Source organism: Mus musculus, chromosome 2 (assembly GCF_000001635.26).
Source record: "Mus musculus strain C57BL/6J chromosome 2, GRCm38.p6 C57BL/6J".
NCBI lineage: Eukaryota > Metazoa > Chordata > Mammalia > Rodentia > Muridae > Mus > Mus musculus.
The window spans coordinates 44,303,650-44,326,714 of NC_000068.7; the positions used below are offsets into that span (position 1 = coordinate 44,303,650).

Genomic DNA, 23,065 nt, shown 5'->3' on the forward strand with positions numbered 1-23,065 from the left:
TTAGATCCTCTAAGACTTTGTTTTTCATTAACTAAAAGCAAAAGGATACATTTAAAATCTTAATCACAACCTGCAAGGGTATTTGCATGTTGCTGATATTTGTCTTGATGGGACTTTTAATATTTGCAAACTAATCCGGAGAGCAAGGTTATACCAATAATTTCTGAAGACAAAAAAGAAAAAAAAAGAAAAAAACTTTTGGCATTATTTTCTTTATTGTATTCATCAAGAACTTTGAAAAGAACTTCCTGTGGGTCAGCTTCCACCGTCCTTATGCTCTTGCACTCATGTACCTCTCAGAAGACTTTCAGAAGCACTCACATCTCAGAAACACTATTGGAAAATGAGTAGAAGAACATTGCACCTCGGCATTCAGTCTGGCCTTTTATTAATGGGTGACCTATTAGGCAGAACCATTATCAAGCCCAAATAAGCAAAGTAAACCACTCTCTCCCTTCCCAGCTACCACCTCTGGATGCTAAACAAAGGTGTCCACTGAAGAGAAATCAAAGGGTACCCTTCCCTTTCTTCTGCTTGATCCCAGTTCAAACATGATAACAGTTTTCCTGCCTTTTTGCTTGTTTTAGTTATTATTTTTTATTGCCCGAAAACCTCAGCTGATCTTTTAGAAAGTCTGCACGGTCTGGATGGGCAGAGATGGAATGCATCATCTCATCTCAACAGAGACAAAAAAAAAAAAAAAAAAAAAAAAAAAAAAGTCTTGACAGCTCAATATCCTTATTAGGGCTGTAGGGTCCCATGGGCCACTGCAATACAGTGTCACACAAGAGGCAAACTTCTGAACTTGCTGCCCTGAGACCTTCCCTTAATCTTTTACTGTGGAATGAAAGATCAAAAACCTCAAGCAGTTTTAAAAATATGCAGCTAATGTCACGCAGTTAAACTGATGTAGCATGCATGTTGTTTTGCAAGCTAACAGGTTAAATATGGCTTTGCTTTAAGATTCCCATCAAATTTCGTTTTTATAGAGAAATTTCTGAAAGCAGAAGGGGTTGAGGGAGGGTGAGGTAAAAAGAAATAAATCATTGTAGTCTCAGGAACAGTAATCCTTGTTGAGGATTTTGGCTGATTGATATAAATAACATCGGCCCCGCCATCTGTCCGAAGAGGGACCTTTCCAGTCAGTGTTAAGCTGCAACGGCAGAATAATTAATGAATGGTGTCCTTTGTGCTGGTAATAAAGACAAGACAAATTATGTTATAATCCAACTGCTGCTCATTTGTCACAGCCAAATAAAATGTCAAATAAAAGTGAGGGGGGCACTGTGTTTGTTTAACGGACGGCATGCTACCTGTTTCTATTGTTGACAGACAACCAGAGTGTAAGTTTTGAACGTTACAGAATAGAAAAACCTCTGAACTCAAATCGCATTTCCTTGAGAGCTGGGGTGGGCATCTAGCGAGATACAGGGGGGGGGGGGGGAGCCTGGCAGAGAAACACTGAAGTAAGTTTTAATTAGAGAGCTGTAATGCCACCGGCTCCTCTGAGTAAGTCGGTTGCGATTGCAGTGCAAAAGCTCTGCCTGCAAAGTCCAAGTTCAAAACACAGCTGAGCTATTTGCAAATCTGCAAGAATTCGGTAGGGCTCTCATCTTGCATTTTCAGGATAGACACATTCATCCAGTTGCTCAGAAAGCCAAATAATGAAAATGGAGCCGGGATTTAGCAAGTCCCGCTGGGAATTACCTATGACGGAGGGCAGGGCTGCACCTCCTCAGAACATGCTCCTGCTGTAAAGATTCACAGACCTGGCATTCAGACAGGCATCTGTCGCTTGCTCTAATGCCAGTTCATAGTATACATACAAACATCTGCTTCCGTGCACAAAGGGATACAGAGCGCTTGACAGGTCTGTGTTAGCTGGCTTCGCAATGCCAGTTCTTTATGCAAAAACCCTAATGCTTCCCGGCAAGCCATTAGAAGTGATACAATCAGCCCAGGCCCCATTAAGCCATCAGTGTCCACCTGTGATAAAGATGGCCATTTGTTTTCTTAAAGCCCACTTAATGTCTGCTTAACTCAATTTGTCAGGAAATGTAGAACAATTTCCTCACAGTCTGAAATTTGGTAGTGGTTCAAGTCAAAGGCCAGGTCTCGTCCTATTCAAATGATGGAATAAACAGCCTTCACGTTGAATCTCCCTAAGGAACCTGTGTTTACTTTTTCTGAAAAATATGTTGCTGGAAAGGGAAAACATTTGCATCCCTTTACCATTTTTTTTTCTTTCTGAAGTCCTGGAATATATCTAGCAGGGAAGAGGGCTGTGGCTGGAGTATCTAAAAAAAAAAAAAAAAAAAAAAAAAACCCATAATTTTTATTTTCTTTCTTAATTCAGCCAAAAATTGGCTTTAGGAGAAGAGCCTTTGCAAAATGTCACGGCAGTGATCCCTTTGCTGGTTTTAAAACCTCCTATTGTCATATGTACCAACTTACCACGTGGTTCACTTCTGCTTAGAACATATCTGAATTGCTTACATTTATAGCTACTTGTTAGAAATTGGTATTGTCTTTTTATACACTTTAACACAAAAAAAAAAACTTTAAGGTTTTTTTGAAAAACGGAAAAGTTCTTAGGAACTTATGTTAATCAAATGTGGAGTCTTGTGTTGCTTCTGTTTCAAATCACTTTTAGCCACATGGCCATTGAAGACCGGTATTTCTATGGTTAACCAACAGGGGGCTCCCTTAAGCATTTCAACTATAGTGGGGCCCTAGCCCAGCAAACTTATGCCCCATGAAAAATAAACATCAATTTTGACCAACATTTAATCAAATATTTATCACTCATTCAACAACTTCTCCATTGGAAGATTTGGCTTTCAGATCCTGGTATCTCTGCTTAATGTGCATAAGAGCTGGCTACTGGTTACTAAAGCATTTCTCTGTTCACGACTTGTGTGCGAGATCAAACAACGAAGTCAATAAATTACCTGGCTAATTTGATCAGCGAATACTAATTGGGCATCTATAGTGTTCAGAAAACTGAGGCAAATTGAGGTTTAAGTATGTACATTAGTTGAATAACTACCTCATTTTTAATTTTACAAATAAAAGGAACCTTAATAGGTATGTTTTCCAAAGAGAAGAGAAATCAAGGCTGGATTGTGGTGAATTGTGTGCTTGTGAACAAGAAAGCAGCTGCCTATTTTTTTTTCCAACTTGGCAATATACCAACAGCTTTGCTTCTGCTCAGTGGTGTTGTGTGTACATGGCTTGTATGTTTCATATTCCACTATTCTAAGATGCAGTCCAGCAGACAATAGAACACCCTTAAAATTGATATGATCAAGGAAGAACTAGAAATTAGAATATAAATCTGCACAACACAGCACAGGGTCCTTGCTCCTTCAGATTGCAAACATATAGTCATCTGGGTTTCCTGCTTTCTGCACTTGCTCAACAAAAGACTCTCCACCTGATATATTCAACCAGGAGATAAGAATAAAGAACAATATAAACACATTCTCCTGGATTCTGGAACACAGTCACCGAAAGGTCAACAGCACCACCAATACCTAAAGGGACGTCTTAGGGAAAAGGCATGTGTTTCTTCTAAAACTGGTTTGACCTGTGTAAAGAGTTTAGTTTTCTGCAAAATCAGCTAATCAAAGATTCCATATTATAAACATCGAGCCTTAATTTTATTGTCATAAACCCATACTGCCATAAAAATAGGGAAAAACTTGGAAAATTTAGAAATACATATTATTTATCCCAACTAATATATGGGTATATTTCTTACCAAGCTTTCTACTTACTTGTTTGGATGAGCTATAATTATATTGTGCCGAAACTATTGCACAAACTCCTATTAAATTGATTTTTTTACAGATTGTAAAAGGCAATTAAAATTAGCTTAAAGTCTACTTAAAACAGAGATAGTATAAAAATGACTTCAAATTTTATGCTGATTTAGAGATAATTCTTTCTGACCTATTCACACTACACTTGTGTGAATTCCATATAATGTCCACTGTTTCTTCATCTTTTCATCTTCCTTACTTTAACTACTCTTTCACTACATTTCTTCAAGACAGTTGTTATAGGAATACATACTTACTAGGAATTCTTAGCAACGGGTGTCAGCTGCCCTCTCTGGACAGCTTTGTTTGACCAGAGGAAGAGAAAGTAGATGCAGTCTCTTTCCAGTACAATGTCTCAGTAGAGGTTTGTTACTAAACTCCAGAATGAACAGCACTGGTCCTTGTTTTGAAAGATGGCTGCCCATCTTCCACACCTTCACCTCAATTATTTTGCAGACACTGCCAGCCATTTCTGACACCAGGAGCAAAACAGAAGCCAAAGAGCGGCAATGCAAATGGTGCCCTGGGTTTGGGATCTGAGCTAAGTAGATGCTTAGTTTCCCCTGTAAGGTCGCTATTCTTGAGTTATAAATTTAGATCCTTCCATGGGCAGACAAATAAGTTTCAAGCTTACTTTAAAGAAAGATGTGCTATTTATAATCCACCTTGCATAGATGAGAATGTCCTTCTCATGACTTAGCAAACAAATGGCATATTGGAGTATGTAGATAATTTTGCGTACTCAAAATTTTCCCTCTAAACTCATTAGATATTGCTTTGGTGTTTCGTTTTCTTTTGTTTTGCTGGATTTGGTGAGAAAAGTCTTAGGAAAGTGTATGAATTTACTTATTTAGTCCTGTTTTGAGTTCAGTAGTGTTGTAAGAAAATGCTTTACATTCATCATTTAAAAGTTTTACCAAAATATTTCTCAATATTCATAAATAGCATATTTATGAATTTACTGTGTTGGAACCTGTCACTTTTAATACTGACAAGCTTCTCTGGACACTCTCCTTTTATCTGAACTACTGTTTTGTTTTGTTTTGTTTTGTTTTGTTTTGTTTTGTTATGTGCTGAAGACTTTAGGTTCGTCTTGAAAGGCATAAGTGGACCCTGCACTTAATGTATGTTTCCTTTAACCTTTTGCTTCTATTCCAGTCTTGGACTTTGTCCTGGTGATTCAAGCAATAGTCCGGTTCTTACAATTCTCAAAAGGTCCCACTATGCCCATGATGGTCTGGCACTCTAAAAGGTGAAGTGCTTGCATCTTTGAATTCCAAGAATAGATAACTAGCAGTATTTTGTGAGTCTCCACCCAGTTTCCACCCTATGCATCTTGTGAGGGACAATAACTGTGGTAGTGTGTGCCATTAACAAGGTGTAACCTCTCCATCTTCCTCCTAAAGTGTCTTGAGTATTTCATGGACATTGCTATCTCTGAATTACCCCAGGTAAACCAAAAACCTGTTCTGTAGTCCAAAGGGAAAGCAGTAGATATGAAGGGGACAAGAGAAAAAAAAATTAACAACTGTTACCTGAATGAGGAAGGGATTACATAAATAATCCTTCTAATTAGCATACTTCTGAAGTGTTAGGTCTATAATAAGACAGTTGAAGGAAGTTGGGAAGCTTCTGCTTGCATTCTGGATGGTGGACTCTTTACTGAACCAGTCAGAGACCCAGCTGGTCCCAACACCAACACTTCCCAGACCTCGAATGTCTTCCCATAAAGTGGTCTTAAATTCTATTACTGTACTGACTGTCAGTCTCTGTTTGACTTACTTAGAGAGGCCAAGTTTGTTTCTGAGCATCTTCAGTGGCAAGTCCCAAGAGGAGGTTTAGGTGTGCCAGCCAGGTGCCATTTCAAACCAAAAGTCACCCTTTGTGTCAGTTCCTCACCGGGTGTATCACAATGAAAGTTGACATTCAGATTCTCAGCCGTGGCCTGTGCTTCTCCTTTACACTGAGCCTTTACCTAGAAGGGATGACCCCTTGTGAGTGAGCATGGTACACTGTAGCCATTTTAGCCCTGTGTTGGCCCCTTTGAGCTTCTAAGGGGATACTTTAGATCACAAAGTGTGAATCTGTCACTTAATTATAATGATGGCTTTCAGACTTATTTTCCCTTTGGGGAGATTTTTTTTTCTTTCACTCATCTAAAACACACCTTAGTTCTTTATATGTATATATTTTTTTAAAAAAAGTAGGATTTACATCATAGGAAAAAAGTTCCTCTTGGCTTGGATCCCTGGAAAGGAGGTGTGTGAATGGCCTCAAGTTATACATTGCAGAGGAAATACCACCCAGATGCTTCACTCCGCCTTTTCTTGGCAGACAAGTAAGAACCATACTGAAAGTGAGTCTAAATTTTTAACAAAAGAATTCTAAAACCACACTCCATTGGAATGGGGACAATCAAAAGAAACAGTCACCTCTCTCCTGATCAAAAAAGTAACCATTTATAATCAGAGCTCACCACACAGTTAACACTGAGTCCAGCAGCAGCAAATTGGATTACTCCAAGAATTTTGGAGGTGAGGTAGCAAATGGACCCATGCTCACCCCAGCTAAGCCCCTCCTCTCAGAGAGCGAAGACTCCGGGCAGCATTCAGCGCTAATGAACTGGACAGGTTTTGTTGTCGGTGAGGTGTTTGCCGTTACATATTGCACATAATGTATGGCCCTGTTAGAAGGGAAAAATTGGAGTCAAAGTGGCTGGAAAGTTAGGTCTGCTCCGCAGCTCTGCGAGATTGTTGACATCTGCCGAGGTTGGAGCGCTCAGTAAGCGGGAAATGGGGTGTCACTCTGAGTGGTAGTTTACCATTATCCTGGCATCCTAATGAAGTGTCTGCAGTGCACAGAGCTTCTGGATGGCATCTTAACGCACGGCTAAGCAAAAGCACTTCACTCCCTGTCACTGTCATCCATCTGCCTGCACCCCACTGTAGCCAATGGGATGGAACCATGCTACAATGTGCTATAAGCCATTTAGAGTTGCACATTGCATAATCAGTCCCATCAAATATGTTAAAAATGGCTATTATTGGTTATTTCCCTCAAACTCTGGCACCTGGAGTTTGATACATTAAAGTCAAACTTTCTTCAGTGCTTTTTTTTTTTTTTTTTTTTTTTTTTTTGCTATGAATTCCACACCCCCACTATCTAATGGGAAGGGGTGCATCCTTCTTTTGAGTCTTGGGAATGAACGGATAGAAAAAGTTATATGAATCCTCATTAAAAACTTCCTTGTACATCACACTTGGTGAATTCGATTTACAATAAAAGGGAATGGCCATCTCTGAGATAACCGGTTTGGGTTTTTGTTGTTGTTGTTGTTTTGGTTTTTGGGTTTTTTTTTCTTTCTTTCTTTTTTTTTTTTTTTTTTTTTCTTTTTTAAGGCAAGGGCAACTCCAGAGGTCTCTGATTTTTCATCTTAAAGCACATTACTTAGTTTCCACTGAGTCTGGGTGCTTTTGAGAGGAGTCTTTAAAGACACAGAGCATTTCACCAAAATCCTTTGCATCTTAAGTTACAATTGCCCACAGCACATGACTTAGTTTGATGCTTAAGCACTACCTAGGATAAAATTTCAGCACAGCGAAGAGGAAGATAGCTGTACTAGGTGCCTCAAAAGCGGGCGGGCTCTGTGTGTGTGTTCCTCCAAAACTTCTGTATAGACTTCGCAAGGCAGGCTACAAATCAACTGGGCTCTTGTTAGAACTGAAGTGGTAAGATGACCACAAAACTAAGGAGGGCACTTTCTGATATAGACAGGGGCAGCCACAACCAGAATCTGTTAAAACAGATCTGTTAAAACGGGGGCAGCGAGTGGCCAGGAAGGGTAGCTTTGTATAAACAAAAGGGCACAGCATAATTCGGTTGCATCAGGAATTTTTTTTACAGACATTAAAACTATGGTAAACATAACAGCGGGAAGCGTGCACTGCCGCACAGTGGGAAGCTCACAGTCTGCGGAGCGGTGCCTGGCTCCACCACTGCTACAAGTCTCTGACTTTCATTAGCACTCAACAATTCACCCAGCTCCCCAAAAAGGGGGGAGATTCCAAGCAGCAAAGCCCCTCACTAATTATTGTAAACGCTCCCAGGTTGCGGGGGTGAAGGGGGGGGGGTTCCAACTGCAAGATGGTGGTAAATTCAAACAAAAGCACCATCCTGACATATAAAGGAATAAAGGGGAGAATGTTGGTTGCCTCCTAGTCTTTCATTAAGTTGCAAGACAATACGTTGTGGAGTATTAGGCCATCATTTTACAATGAAATTTTAGAAGACTGAACCAAACTGTGGGCAGCTGTTTGTGAGCAACCGAAGTACAGGTTGGCTTCACAAATGGCTGCCTCGCCTGGACCTCAAATTCAGCAAAGTATATGTCTCAGCTGGTCTCGGAAACAGAAACGGACTACTCTGGAGGAAATATGAAATAATATCTATTTGATTCCAGGACCAGGGAGCAGAGTGACAATGCAAGCAAAGTGATGCAGGTTCCTAAAAATGATGCCCTCCAGTGAAGTCACTATTGTTTCAGTCTTTAAAAATGAAGATTAAGCTTCTTCAAAGGGAGAGGGCTCTACTGTTGATGAGGACACACATTTAGAATAACTAATAAATAAAAATAATAAAATTAAAATGACAGTTTTTTCCATTGGGATGATATGTGTTTATTTTTTTTTATTTTTTTATTTATTTTATTTTATTTTATTTTTTTTTTTGCTCAACCCAGACTCAGAATCTGGGTAGTTCATTTGTAGCCACCAGCTGCTGTCAGCAGTAAGGTACACCAGCTTTCCTTCATGTGTGAATATTTCTCCAGAAATCATTTGCAAAAGAAGCCATAGCAATATTAAACACCATATCCAAACCTCTTTTAAACACACAAAGAAATGGGGAAACACATCAGAACTAGACCATTGAGAAAATGCTCCCTTCAAATTTACTGCTTGCTTCACATGCTAGTATAAAATACCCCACCAAGTCCCGTTTGTGATCCATTTGAAACAATCTTGATTTGCTTAAATTGTCACATTCTTCTTGCACATGTCTTCCTAAATGCAAAATGGCAAAGAAGGCTCCTCCCTCTTCATTATAAAAGTGCAGAATTTCTGGCTTGTTTACTCCTAATGGGACACTTGAGAAAGAAGGAAATATATAAATATCTCTTTCAGAAGATTAGTTGCCTCAATCTTTTTAAAAGAGAGGATTTGTTTGTTTTTCCCCATGGTAAACAACTTGGGCTGTGTGTGCACTGAAGTTTTCCATTGTTAGATTAATGTCATTACTTTACTGATTCAGTCCTGCGGTTCAAAAGCATCAGACCTTTTATGTCTAATTTCTTCCACATTCTGTGTCCATGCATTTCATTAGGACATTGGTAGTTTGAGATGAAATCTAAGCATCTTTCTCAACAAAATGTTTAGAAGAGTCTTCAACTGCAGTCTAACCTCCTAAACCAGACAGAGTCTTTCAAGGTTCCAAACTACCCAAATGAAACTATTTTATCCCTTGTGAGAACCCATTTTCAATCAAAGAACCTGGGACACGGTATGTCATCAGACGTTCATTTCAAACAGAGTCTATGAAGTTTTGTCTGGTCTATCAATAAGCATTCTATTGATAAAGTTCAGAACAGAGGATGATCTGGCCAGTTCTGAGAGAGACGGAGCGTTTAAAACAAGCGGCAGATTACTACCTGTCACATGAAAGTACTACACACCTAAAATATCTGTGTAGTTTTGTGTAGTTTTGTTTTGTTTTTTTACATAATGTTCCAGAAATTTCTGTGATTATTAACTGAATCAAGATGCATGGTTACTACACACATGTTACCATAAAAATTATGTTTAAGATTTTAATAAAAAGAGGGGTCGTGGTTTGTTTGTTTGTTTGGGTTTTTTGTTGTTTTTTTTTGTTTTGTTTTGTTTTGTTTTGTTTTGTTTTGAGAAACTATAAAGAGACAGAAGAGGAAAGAAAAGCAAGCTATGGCGAAAACTCCGGGCTCAGCAGCTTTCTGGGTGAAATGGTGGGATGTGACTGTGTGATTTATAATGAGAAAAGGTATCTACAACATACAATTTTCTACCTAGCTGCAAATAATAATTCATAGTGATGTCCCTTCCAGATAAAGGACCTTTGCTATGTAGGACCCATGTGGTAAAATGATCATGATAAATGTCAGACCAGTGCAGGTAACGGCTTTACAAACCATTAAGATTAGCTGGCGCTTTTTTCTGATGATAACAGTAACCATGCTGTGACTCTGTGTGGTAATAATATCTCAGTCCTGATAAATGCTGGGGCCAGGCAGAGGTGTTTATCATCCCCAGCTCAGAAATGCTGACTAAAGTTGCCACGTGTTGCCTGTTTTTCCTATTTCACAATTGTCCAATTTGGAGGGGAGGAGGAAGCTGAATCATAAAATGGTCCTGTAAGCCATTTCTTAAAGGATTTTGCTGTTTGTTTAATTGAGGACTGTCCCCTGCTCTGTGTGTTGCTATTTTGTCCAGGTCGAAAAACTGACAAGGGAGCGTCCATATGAAACACTCTCTCAACTTCAGAGGCCTTTGGTGTCTCACAAGTGCTCTAGATAAAATGTACTATGACCTTCTTAAAAAATCATCTTTCAACTCAAAACAGAGAAAGGTATTTTCTTAGATTATGTTTTCTTTAATTGTCAGGTACAGACCATTGTTCTCATGTGAGATTGCAAACCTCATATAAATTTAATCCGTCCACCAATAGAAAGAACCAGAATGTTAGGAAACTTGTGTGAAAAATTAAAAAAGTAGTATTTCTACTCTCGTGAAAATGTACAAAGATAATTAATATGAAGCTGCTTAAGTATTTGGAATCTATTACTGGTTTACAATGAGAAACATGTCAAATGACTCACAATGGTAAGACTTTTAAAAATACTTATAAAACCAGATATGCATAAATAAACACAATTTAAAGAAAAATTCCACAGAACTCAATTCCAAAGAAATAAACTAGTGAGCTGTTTTTCCTCAGGACAGATTACCACCTAAGAATAAATTTGTGTCATTCATAAGTTACAGAAATGTGTTTGGCTACCATGATACTCCCACATTACTTTGATGACAAAAACTCAAGAAAGGACAGTAGAATTCTGCTCTGCCTATAAAACCTGCTGATGGAGTGTCAGACAGCACTCCCCTCTTCAATCCAGATAAACAGAGGCCTTGCTGCAAAAAGAGGAAAGCAAGTTTGGTTTAAGATCCAGCTTACTAGGTGAAGTGCAAGGATGTGGGTCCCATACTAGGCACACAAAGTGAAAGGCCAAGCTTACACACTTCAAACACTTGAGAGGTAGAGATGGATATCAGGGGTCCACTACTCAGCCAGCTTACCCACACTGGCAAGCTTCAGATCAGGGAGAGACCTTGTCTCAAAACAGTGATGAGCACCCTATGATACGAGACATTGATTTCTGGCCTTCACATACATGCATGTATGCATGCACACACGCATGTGTACCAGTTTTAGGTTGCTGAATTTGAGGAAATATAATCATCCTAAAATTGGTTGCCCCAAATAATAATTCCCTTTTAAAGTTTTCTTACAGTCTTAAAAGTCAATGTTTTCCAAACTTCCTCTCCATGTGAGGTCAGGATACCAGAAGTCCCAGAAAAAAAACCAAACAAACAAAATACAATTGTAGTAACAAGAAAAGACAATATTTTCACTTTCTCTGAATGTATTTAAGGACACATAAAAGTAATTAATCGTGATAATTCTGAAGACCTTCCAAAATAAATTAAATGAAATTTCATCTCATTGATTTGTGAAATTCTGAATTACTTTGAATGTTTTGGCCAAGCAAATCAACTCCTCAGAAGCTTTTTTTTTACTTCAAAGGTGTCTTGGATGATCCCTTGCGTAAGAAGAAAGATAGAAACTTCATTGGTGCCTGTGTTATATGTCTTATATTTAAACCTCTGTCATGATATATTTTATGTTTTGTCAGCTCTCTAGATCAAAAACTTGACAAAGACAGAGTAGATTTGTTTTAGGCATGGGCCACACTCGCCCTGCTAAGTATCGCTTCCTTTATTTATATGTATACATATATGTTTAATCAACCATAAATTATTTAAATGATAAATATACTTAACAGTTTCTGACTCGACTGCTGAAGAGAGAAATAAAAGGACAGATGAGGAAGTTAAGATGTTCATTAGCAATGTTTCTAATTGCATGCTGATTTTTCACTTCCGTGATATTTGGTGCTCCCTGAAGCACCCCATAGACCCCAGAAATGCCATTTTTTATATTTAAGTAAGAAAAAGTTGTGTTTTCAATGTTTGTAACTACCTGACCAGTGTTGCTTGACATCACTCTAATTGATTACTTCCTCCTGCATCTGGACCAGAAATGGCCTCTAGAAAACAGCCACTAAGCAGCTTTTCCCATGAGAAGACTCCATGGGCCCTTGGCAATGCACTGGCTAGAGTAGTCTCCATATTAACATTGACTGACTATGAAGAGTTGTTGCCATTGTTTAAAAATGGGCAAGCACTGGCATTTCCCAGGTGAAAGAGTAAAAAGTTGTCTGTGGAAATCAGGTGACCAAATCTAGTTTTAGGAGCCCCACCACCACCACTAAAGAAGGAAACAATCCTACATGTAACATGGATTCCATTTGTGTTGAACTGTTTAACACAGCTTATTGGTACTTCAAACTAAACTTGCCGGGTGTCTACAGACATTGAGAATGTGTTTCCCTTTTAATTAACTGTAAGAGCTTGTTTTTCTGGAATCTAGAGGGCTCTGTAAGGAGCATGAAATCTCCCTAAAGTGAAAGTTGTCAACTGCAGATCAATTTTAGGACCCCCCCCCCCATATGCCTTGTTTCTGATGCACTGGGCTTCTGCCCATCCAAACTCTATTTATGAATTTTAAACAAAGAAGCTTTGATAGCTGACCAACAGATCTGTCATAGTCTGTAACTTCTTTCTGTTTTTAAAGAAATTACTAAAGGATAACATATAAGGAAAAATAATTTTTAGAAACAATATTGATGGGTGAGCACCTCTGGGTCATAGCTGATAAAATCTAAAAACTTGTGTCCACAGGAAGATAACTCAGTGAGCAATTAATATATGCAAATGTGTAAAACACATGGTTCAATAAAAGTCCCAGGGTCCATAAATTTTTGTTAATGTTTTAAAATAAATACTAAGAAGCTTCCAGTTTAAGCAATTTACCTATCACCCCAAAGCAAAGGAGAAATTCTAAGCACTTCTGTCAATGTCCTCAGGGACAAACCACTTTTCTTATTTATAGCATGAGTTTGAAGTATGTGAGCTTTAAAACTCCCTCTAACGTGTCTCTTTCTAATGTAAATGTACATTATTTTAAATATCAAACAAGCAATTGTTACAGCATGGGTAATTTTCCATCCTCAAGCTAACTTCGTAGTTGAAAAGTGGATTGTAAATGATCTGTAGCATTTACAATAGGATACCCAGTATCCACAAATAGGATACTCTGATACAGAAGGGATGTTACCCAATGATACCCATTACTATAGACAAGGACAGCCTCTCAGTACATTCTAAAATGGCCATGGCAAAAAAAGAAAAAGTGCATAACTCAATTAAAACTAGAAAAATCATCATATTCTCAGGACAGCCTGCCATACAGTGGGAACCTTGCTTTCGTACAAGATATGTTAACATTCCAGAGTACACTTTGGAAGAAAGGCTGTGTACAGTGACCTCTTTAACCTACAGTGATGCAGCTATCTTTTAAGAACTATAGACAATCAGATAAATAAGACTTCTGGCATTGTGTACTGGAAGAATCAAGACATTTCTGTCCATGGACCTCTATAACATAACAGAATGTATTTTGAAATGTGACTTAATACACACTTATAAATAAGTTAAGAAAAATAAAACCATGGATAATAAGGCCAGAAAACTGACTAGAGGTCATCCAGCCCATGGTTGTTCACCAAGCCAAACTCTTCCCATCACCATATAACCTTATCTTATCTCTTTTCTATAAAGAATTTGGTTGTAAATGTGTTTTAGTAGTGACAGTTCTTGCAGATAAATGCAAGATAAACCACATTTTGAACAAAAATGTGCCCTAACAACCACTAATAGGGTGAATATAAAGCCGCATTCTTATCATAGCATTAAAGTCTATTTCACATCGTAAAAGAGATATTACTTCTCTGAGTAGCATAGAATTTTATTTGAAGAAGTTGGTTTACAACTCTAGTTTGTTGGGGTTTAAGAAGGAGAGGGACGGGGGCTGGTGAGATGGCTCAGTGGGTAAGAGCACCCGACTGCTCTTCCGAAGGTCCCAAGTTCAAATCCCAGCAACCACATGGTGGCTTACAACCATCCGTAATGAGATCTGACTCCCTCTTCTGGAGTATCTGAGGATAGCTACAGTGTACTTACATGTAATAAATAAATAAATCTTAAACAAACAAACAAACAAAAAAAAACAAAAACCAAAGACAAAACTGCATTTAAAAAAAAAAAAAAAGAAGGAGAGGGACAGCAGATCAAGAGATGACAGAGATTTATTTAGAATCTCTGTTGGATGGCGAAAACCAGTGAGGAAATGTCTTCTGTGCAGTGGGAGAAGGTTCCCAGTTCTGAGACTGGAAGCACTAGTTGAATAGGAGGGACTTAAATCATGAAGATAAGAACACGGAGTAGCTCTAAAACCCAGCGGTTCCAGATCGAAAGCAGAATTCGGTGCAGACAAAGGAGAAACGTACAGCCCATTATTTCCGAAGAGGGTTTGTACTCTTAGCATACAGTTCAGCTAAGTGGTCTTCAGCCCTCCGTGTAGGAAATGTTCCTTTACTTTCTCCTATCTTAATGTTAAAAAGAAAAAGTCCACGACACTCACCACAGTCTCCTCAAATTTTGAGCACTTCACGTGCTAATTAGAGAAATAGCTGAAAACCGTGCTCTTTGTGTGTTCCTTCAAATCAAGTGAAGACTGTTGACAGTGCCTCTTTTATTTTTCTCAAAATTTATTTCTTATTTACTTAACATCTCTATGGCAGGCTTTTTCTTCTCTCCTCCAAAGTCCCGCCCTTACAGATCCCTCCTCCCATTGGCTCCTCCCCTTCTCCCCAGGGAAATCTAGTCCCAGCCGGCAAAGCACGTCCTCTCCCACTGAGACCAAACCAGGCAGTCCACTTAGGGAAAGGGGCTTCAGTGGCAGGAGTCAGAGACAGCGCCCGCTCCAGTTGTTAGGGGACCCACATGAAGACCAAGCTGCACATCTGCTACAAATGTGTACAGGGGTCTAGATCAGGCCCCTGCATGCTCTTTTGTTGGAGGTTCAGTGTCTGTGAGCCCCCATGGGCCCAGGTTAGTTGACTCTGTAGGTCTTCTTGTGGTGTCTTTGAGCCCTCTGGCTCTCTTAGTAAGCTGTGCTATGAGTCTCAGCAGAGAAACCACTCCCGGCTTATGGATCGTACTCCCAGATCCTTATGTGACACACCCTAAACCAGACTTAAAAGAGGTTCTTTCGATTTTAGTGTATCCAGTTGTGTTTGCAGATGCTTCCCCACTTAAACCTGTTTACATTGTTTACATTCCATGAAAGGCTTATGTGGTGTTGATTTAAATGGGAAAACATTAACATTGCTTTTTTTGTAACCCTTTGAAAGATTTTGTTCAGAGTGTAGTGTCATTCATTTCAGTCTTCTCTAGTCCAGCATAACTTAGCCGCAAATATCTATGTAACTATTCAATTGTGTGACTTCTCCGTGTGTGTGTGTGTGTGTGTGTGTGTGTGTGTGTGTGTGTGTGTGTGTGACTTCTCCGAGTATGTGTGTGTGTGTGTGTGTGCGCGCGCGCGCGTGTGTGCGTGCGTGCCTGTGTGCGTGTGTGTGTGTGTGTGTGTGTGTGTGTGTGTGTGTGTGTGTGTGTGTGTGTAGAAAAAGAAGGGAACCTGATGAAATCTTTTCAATGTAAAACATTTCTTATAGACAGAAACCACAATATAGTTTATAAACTTCCGTGTATATATAACTACTCTCCAATCAGATCAATTTCTTAGGCCATCATCAAAGTGTTTAGCCTAGCTAATGCCTAGCTAGGTGAGCAGCTGCATGTTCACAACTGACCCCAACTCAGATCAAGAATTAGTAGCTAGGAGTGGCGAGATGACACCGTGGTTAATAGACCTGCACGGGATCTAAGTTCACTTCCCAGCACCAAATCAGTCAACTCAAAACTGCCTGTAACTCCTGCTCCAGGCAACCTAATACCCTCTGATGGACTCCACAAGTACCAATATTCACAGTACCCTCCAACCTCTCTCTCTCTCTCTCTCTCTCTCTCTCTCTCTCACACACACACACACACACACACACACACACACACACATACACACACACACCATACTTAGTAACTACATTTTAATGGTTACTGAAAGCAGATAGTTAGTTAGTTCTTAGTTTCATGAGTCTTCAGGAAAAATATGTTGAATACCATAGCTTATTCCATAAAACTACCCTTTAAGATGCTAGTCAAAGTGAATAAGAAATGTGTACATGGCCATAGCTAACGTCCTCGTTAAGGTTAGCTTTGCTGTAATAAAACACAATGGTGAATGGGAACTGAAGAAGGAAGTGTTCATTTCATTTATGCTTTCACATCACAGTTAATCATCTAAGAAAGTCAGAGCAGGAACTGAACCAGGCAGGAACCTGGAGGCAGGAGCTAACGCAGAGGCACTGAGGGTATTCGGCTTACTGGCTTGTTCCTCATGGCTTGTGCAGTCTGCTTTCTTATAGAACTCAGGGCCGCCAGGCCAGCAATGGCACCATCCACAATGGGCTGCCCCCCCCCCCCATCAATCACTAATTAAGAAAATACAGGCTTGCCCATAGCAAATACTATGGAGGTGTTTTCTCAGTTGACCCTCCCTACTCTCTGCTGACTCTAACTTGTCTCAAGTTGACACAAAACTAGCCAGGACAGCTACTAAGGATCTATTTCAGAATTTAAAATAAGACTCATGCATTCTAACCCATGCACATAGCTTTCACTCCCTAATTCATTTCTCCTCCATTTTATCTATTATTTGCCAGTATAGAATTTACTCTGCATCAAAGGAAAATGCAAGTGGATGTAGAGGTTGAAAGACATTTGTACAATGGACATGCCTTATGCATCATTGCATGTGACTATACAAGATGAACTGCAAGGCATCCAGAGGCTTTATCTAGGTGACTAGGACCAACTTCTCCACCATCTTTCTTGAGTTCATTGAGTGGAATTTCATATCCACAAGGGGTTTTGTGAAGCACAACCATACATGACAGAGGGACCACTCCAGCAAGAGATGTGGGGACTGTTTCTTCTTTCTTTCTTTCTTTCTTTCTTTCTTTCTTTCTTTCTTTCTTTCTCTCTTTCTTTTCCCCTTTGTTTCTGTATGCGCAGTGTGGTCCAAGAGTATTCTGTTGGAACTCTTCTAAGAACTGCAGTTCTGAGAGTGTTCACTGTGGGAGGCATTATTTATATTATTTATTAACCACCTTCATGGTTTTAAGAGGGAAAAGTAGAGGTTCCAAGCCGAGTACTACTAGGAAGACTGCCTTCACTCCACTTTAGCCAAATACTGTCTTCAGCAGGACATTCTCTTATAATGCCTTATAAAATGTTTCTTTTGCAACATCGCATTAAGAAACCTGCCAGCTTCTAAACCAGCTCTTTCCTAGCCTACTATATAAAAATCCATGTATCTATTAACAGGAGATTACGTATTAGGCTTTTGGAAGGACATCTTAATAGGAACTGTTTGGTCTTAGTATTAGTGACCCATCTGCAAAGACCTTAATACGACAAGGGATTATTTCCACAAGTCAAAGAAACCCACATAACTTTGTCTCTCATTGGCCAGACTTAGTCACGTGGCCATCCCATCAGCCGAGGGGGCTGGCAAGGGGACCCCCTTGACCAAACATACTACCTTCCTGTTCACAGTGGTATTATCATACTAAGGAAAAAGAAAAATGGGCACTGTGTGGTATCCATTTCATGTACTGCCTTCTCATATATCGTGAGTCAAGCAAAGAAAGAGTTCTGTGGGATTCGGAGGCAATGATGTTGGAAGTTAAAGAGAACATACTGGCAAGGGAGACACCAAATTCAGTGTGAAGGAAGTGCTGAAGAGGGGTAGATTCCTACCACTTTACAGTGGAAGGGCCCTCTTCTTTGTACATTCCAAGGGATGTACAAAGTGCATCCACTTGTACCAAGGGGCTAAATTCGTTGTCCATGCAGCACAGGAAGAGAACGAAGGAAGCAATCAATGGGATATGCAGTTTTAAACAACTACCTATTTTAAAACATGTAAGTTACCTACCATTATGCTTACTGACTTTTGATGGATTCTGAATGCTCTTATGTTATTGGTTAAAAACAAAATATATGAGGATAAAATCATGGAAAATATTTAAAATGTATTATGTTGCTCCTTTAAACATATTTGCTAGAGAATCAAAGCAACAGTGGAGTATCTAAAATAACTGCAGGACATATATAATTATCACATTGTATGTCCTTCTGCAAACATGAGGTATCCAAAAACATAAATTTTCTCTCTGACAATCATGAAGGTTAGAAATCTGTCATTAGCCCCACTAAACATGAGGTATTGATGTCCGTTTCCTCCACAGGCTGTATCCTTCTCTTCTCCAGCCTTGGGCAGCTCTCCTTGAACAGCGAGTGTCTCCTACTTCAGATAGCCTGTCTCTGATCTCACTGTCATTTACCTAACTCTCATCCTTCTGAATGCCTGAGAACCAAAGAGATTACACAGCCTACCAGATATTCAGTTCCTAACGTGAGCACACCTTCAAAACACTCTTTCCAAGAATTAAAGGACATGGACATCTTGGAAGGCATTATTCACTCCCACGCCTTGCAAAAGGAAATATAAGAAAGGAAAATAAATATCTAATCTCAACAGAAAGATTGCACCAAAGTCACACTGTTGCTGTTTTGATGTGACCATGGTCTAATCTAGAGTCAAAACAAAAACAGCTCTCCTTAAGTGAGCTAGAAACTAATGATCAGTACTATTCGTTGTTAGGCTACAGTTCAAAATTCTCCTCAGAAACCCTCTCTTCTGCCTGCAAAACCTCTGCCTTTTCTCATCTTTCTTTTCAATTTTGTTTCAGAAAAACAAGACAGCAATGAAAAAATTGAAACTATGAGGTCTCTGGTAAAACGTCTCCCTCCACCAAATCATGATACCATGAAAATCCTCTTCAGACATCTAACCAAGTAAGTTATATGAGTTTTTGAGTATGTTGTATTATAGATGTTATCTAAATGAAGAATATTGATATTTGTGAGACAATGGTTCTCCAATGTGTCCGTCGGAGATCTTTACTTTGATCTAATCTCAAGTTTCCCTCAGAGCCTGAAAACATACTCAGGATAGAAAAGAGAACCAAGAAGGGAACTTCTGAGGGCTTTTATTTTTTAACATGAAAATGTTTGCTGACTTACTTTTAGAGCCATTACCAGGGCCTATTATGGGCCATATCGACATTGTTATCTAATATCATGGTATAAGCATGAAATGGTTCAGACAGGTGTTAAACTATAGCTCCACCATATACCAAATCCAATGACCAAACAGACATGACTTACAGTCTCTGAATTTCACTTTGAAAAGGCATTTTTCATGTAGTCAGTTGGAGAGGAGCATCCCAGGAAAATGGCAAAATAAACATCCAGAGGCTCGAATTATCTTGATACTCATGAAAAGCAGAAAGCAGACAGAAAAGGCTAGCATGGACTGAGTAAGGAAGGTGGGCCCAGGAACTGAGGTCTTATCACATAGGTCCTTGTGGGTTAAGAAAGACCTAGGGTCTATTGTAAATATAAGGAGGAGCCCACCAAAGAGGCTAAACTGAGGCTATGGGATGCTGGAGCAGTGAGGAGGGAGAGTGTGGATAGGTGGGGGAGCACTCTCATACAGGCAAAAGGGAGGGGGAGGGCAGATGTGTCATGGGGGGGGGGGTTGGTGGACGGTAACTGGGAAGTACGATATCATGGGATGGGACTTTGCTGGAGAGGGTAACCAGGAAGTAGAATATGATTTGAGATGTAAACAAATGGAATGATTAATTTAAAAAAATAATAATGCTCTGACTCCTGAATGGAGAAGAGACTACAAATGTGAAAGCTGGCACACTGTTGGCTGGAATCTCTAGTTTAGGCAATGTGAAGATGACTTTAGAAGGGTGGTTCTCAGCTGGTGGTTCTTGGCCCCTTGGGGGGAGTCAAATGACCCTTTCACAGGGATCCACTAAGAGCATTGGAAAACACAGATATTTACATTATACTTCATAACAGTAGCAGAATTAGTTACGAAGTAGCAATGAAAATAATTGTGTGGTTGGAGGGGTCACCACAATATGAGGAAGTGGATTAAAGAGCAAGCAGCATCCGGAAGATTGAGAACCACCACTTTAGAGAGAGATGAATCTAGAAATCATACAAGTGGGTCAGGTTGGGTGGGCTGTTGTTTGTGGTGTGATGTGGAAAGGAAGGAGAAACCAGGGGTGCCGCTTTGGGTTTCTGCTTAGGCAAGATGAGAAATGACAGCATCACACACACAGATGGGCCAAGCTGGTAGAAGAACAGTAGAAGCATGTCTGAAAACCCCATTCTGGCCATGTTGTATCTGAAAATAACAGTCATCGCTTTCTGTTGACATCTTTAATCCGGCACAGTGTGACACACGCGGTGACATCTGAGCTCTCACTCTACATGCATAGCGTCAGTGTCCTGCTCACGGAACAGTGAACCAAAACTGTGGGTTTTGCTGTGTGAGATTAAAGTTGCTTAATCGCCTGAGTCACTCTTTAGGATGAATAATTTCCAAAAATTATTCAACTCATCCATCCAATTATTTTTAATTGTGAATGTAAGACATGCAACTGCACACAAAATCCATGAGTAAGGAGCGGTGATGAATATACATTAAAAAGTGAACGGCGCTCCCCGTCATTCTTAGCTGGCTGAGCAGAAGTAGCTGATGCTGTTTTATGTGCCCTTTCAGACATGTTCCTAAGCACATGCAAACACACGTATGTGTATGTTGCTTGTGGTGCTGTAGCACACAGCCCTGAACACATTATTCTGCATCTATTTTCAACCCATGCATTGCCTCTACTTCACTGCACAGACCAAGCTTACTCCTTTAATGATAATGCTCCAAGACTGGTTAGGTCATAGTTCACCAAAGTAGTCACTGCATTAGAGAACACAGAATGACCTAATGCATCGTGTGCATTGTTCCCTCAAAGTTCTGAGCATCCTTTTAGTGTTAAAGTGCAGGATACAATGAGAGATCTTGGCTCTTAAATGAAAAGAAAAGGAAGGCTTAGAACCAAATCCTTGGTCTACACATTGTTTCAGTTATGGCCTCAGACATCTGCAGCTAGATTAAATAATATACCATACCTGGTAGTTATGAGAATTAAATGATACAATGTTCATGGAATGTCTAGAATAAGACTAACTACTCCTGATATGTTACTATTTTCCTCTCAAGATTTTCACCCAACATGAAAGGGGTTTTCACATTGCAGTTTAAAACTATAGTTCCTACTAATTCTAAGTGGACAAAGTCAAAAGGCAAATAAAAAAATACATTATTTAATACTAAGATATACCCAGTCTTATAGCTCTTGAGAACATCCATTACTTAATCTCAATTATTTCTCTTTTTTTCCAACTGAAAGAAAAATAAGATGAAGAGTAGAAATTTTTTTAAAAAATGAATAAAATAAAGATACCAAGAATTGGCTAACTTCCTTCAGAAACACAGAAACTATGCAGTTAGGATCAGGATTCTCTATGGCCAGGCATGCAGTTCCTATATAAATAAGCATGTTTCTGATATCTAAATGGACTCTCTAGCATAGTTGGAGCTTTTGTTTAATTCAATAAATCTGTAAATAGGTATTTTAAATTAAGATTTTTAGATAAGATTATTGTGTTACTTCAAAGCATTCACATTTTGAGATTTTTTCATTATGGGTGAGAAAAGGTGTGTTATTTATCAGCCACCAATATTTCTTGGGTGGTGTGGCAATATCCCATCCAGCACCAATTTATAAACTAAGCTTAATTATGCAAAATTTGTATATACAATTATATCTTATTAAGTATTTTTCTAAGGTTTTCATAAACAGCCAGTTGTAGCATCTCATCAAGGCTTGAAAGGACTAAATATAAAGATTGTTTAACTACAATTTTAATATATCCATGTTTGAAATAATCCATAGACTGTTCCTTATTCTTGGTACATTTGGTAGATCTTCATGTGCAGTGTTTATTATAAAGTATGTGTGTGTGTGTCAAAGTTTAGTGAGAGGGAGAAAATATGATTTTCCAAATTTCACTTGAACTCCATACTTCAGCAATCAACAGAGAAAAACTACATTTGCCAGAACTGTGAGTTGATCTCTGCCCTCAAAGCAGAGAAGCTACCTAAACTGCGAAAGCTTGCTTCAGCACAGCTGGACCAGGTGGAGGGAAATCGTCTCCTAAACCAGAACCTTTGTAGGGATGTGATTATACTAAGCAAGCTCTTATTTAATGACTGTTTAGGCTAAAGAGTGTCAGGGTCCAAAATTCTCATTCTGAATTGAACTCAGAGTCAAATGCTATGCTCTCTCTCTCTCTCTCTCTCTCTCTCTCTCTCTCTCTCTGTTTGCTCTCTCAAAATAGAGGGAAGGGTGGCTTCCTAAACAATATCAGAAACAGCTTTCAGAGTTATGCAGTGTGGCAGTTTCAGGCTTGTGCCAATGGAGAACTGCATGCTTCTAGGATACAGAGACGAGAGAAGCAAAACTTATGGGGATTCTTCATCCAAAGAACTTAAAATTGGAGCCAATTCATATCAACAGAGATGGGGAGAGAACACTCCGTGAATTAACGTTACAGTGCTCGGACCAGGAAGGTCCTGTGACACCTTCTGAATCACCAAGTAAGACCCAAGTGCTCTCTGTAAAATATGTCACAGATAACTAAAGATAAAGCTAATGGCAAAAGGGTAGAAAAAAATGGCCTATTTACTAGTGAGTAGTAGTTGGGGGTGTGGGCCAATTAAAGGAAGTAAGAAAGAAGTACAGTCACTAATGTGTGTGTAACACATGATGATCTTTGTGTAGAAGAATCATCTAACAATGGAGTCTC

General features: G+C 39.3%; 1 protein-coding gene across 9 annotated transcripts in view; it reads left to right on the plus strand.

Annotated features, from left to right (window-relative positions):
- Nucleotides 1-23,065, plus strand: part of Arhgap15 (Rho GTPase activating protein 15) — a 647,156-nt gene that overhangs the window by 554,852 nt on the left and 69,239 nt on the right. For all 9 annotated transcript variants that reach the window (XR_001783199.2, XM_006498397.4, XM_006498398.4 and 6 more), the window contains one exon: nt 19,027-19,132. Coding sequence is in view for 8 of the 9 variants with exons in the window: in XM_006498397.4 (XP_006498460.1) it covers nt 19,027-19,132 (106 nt within the window). In the remaining variant the exon portion in view is untranslated. The remainder of the gene's footprint in view (nt 1-19,026; nt 19,133-23,065) is intronic.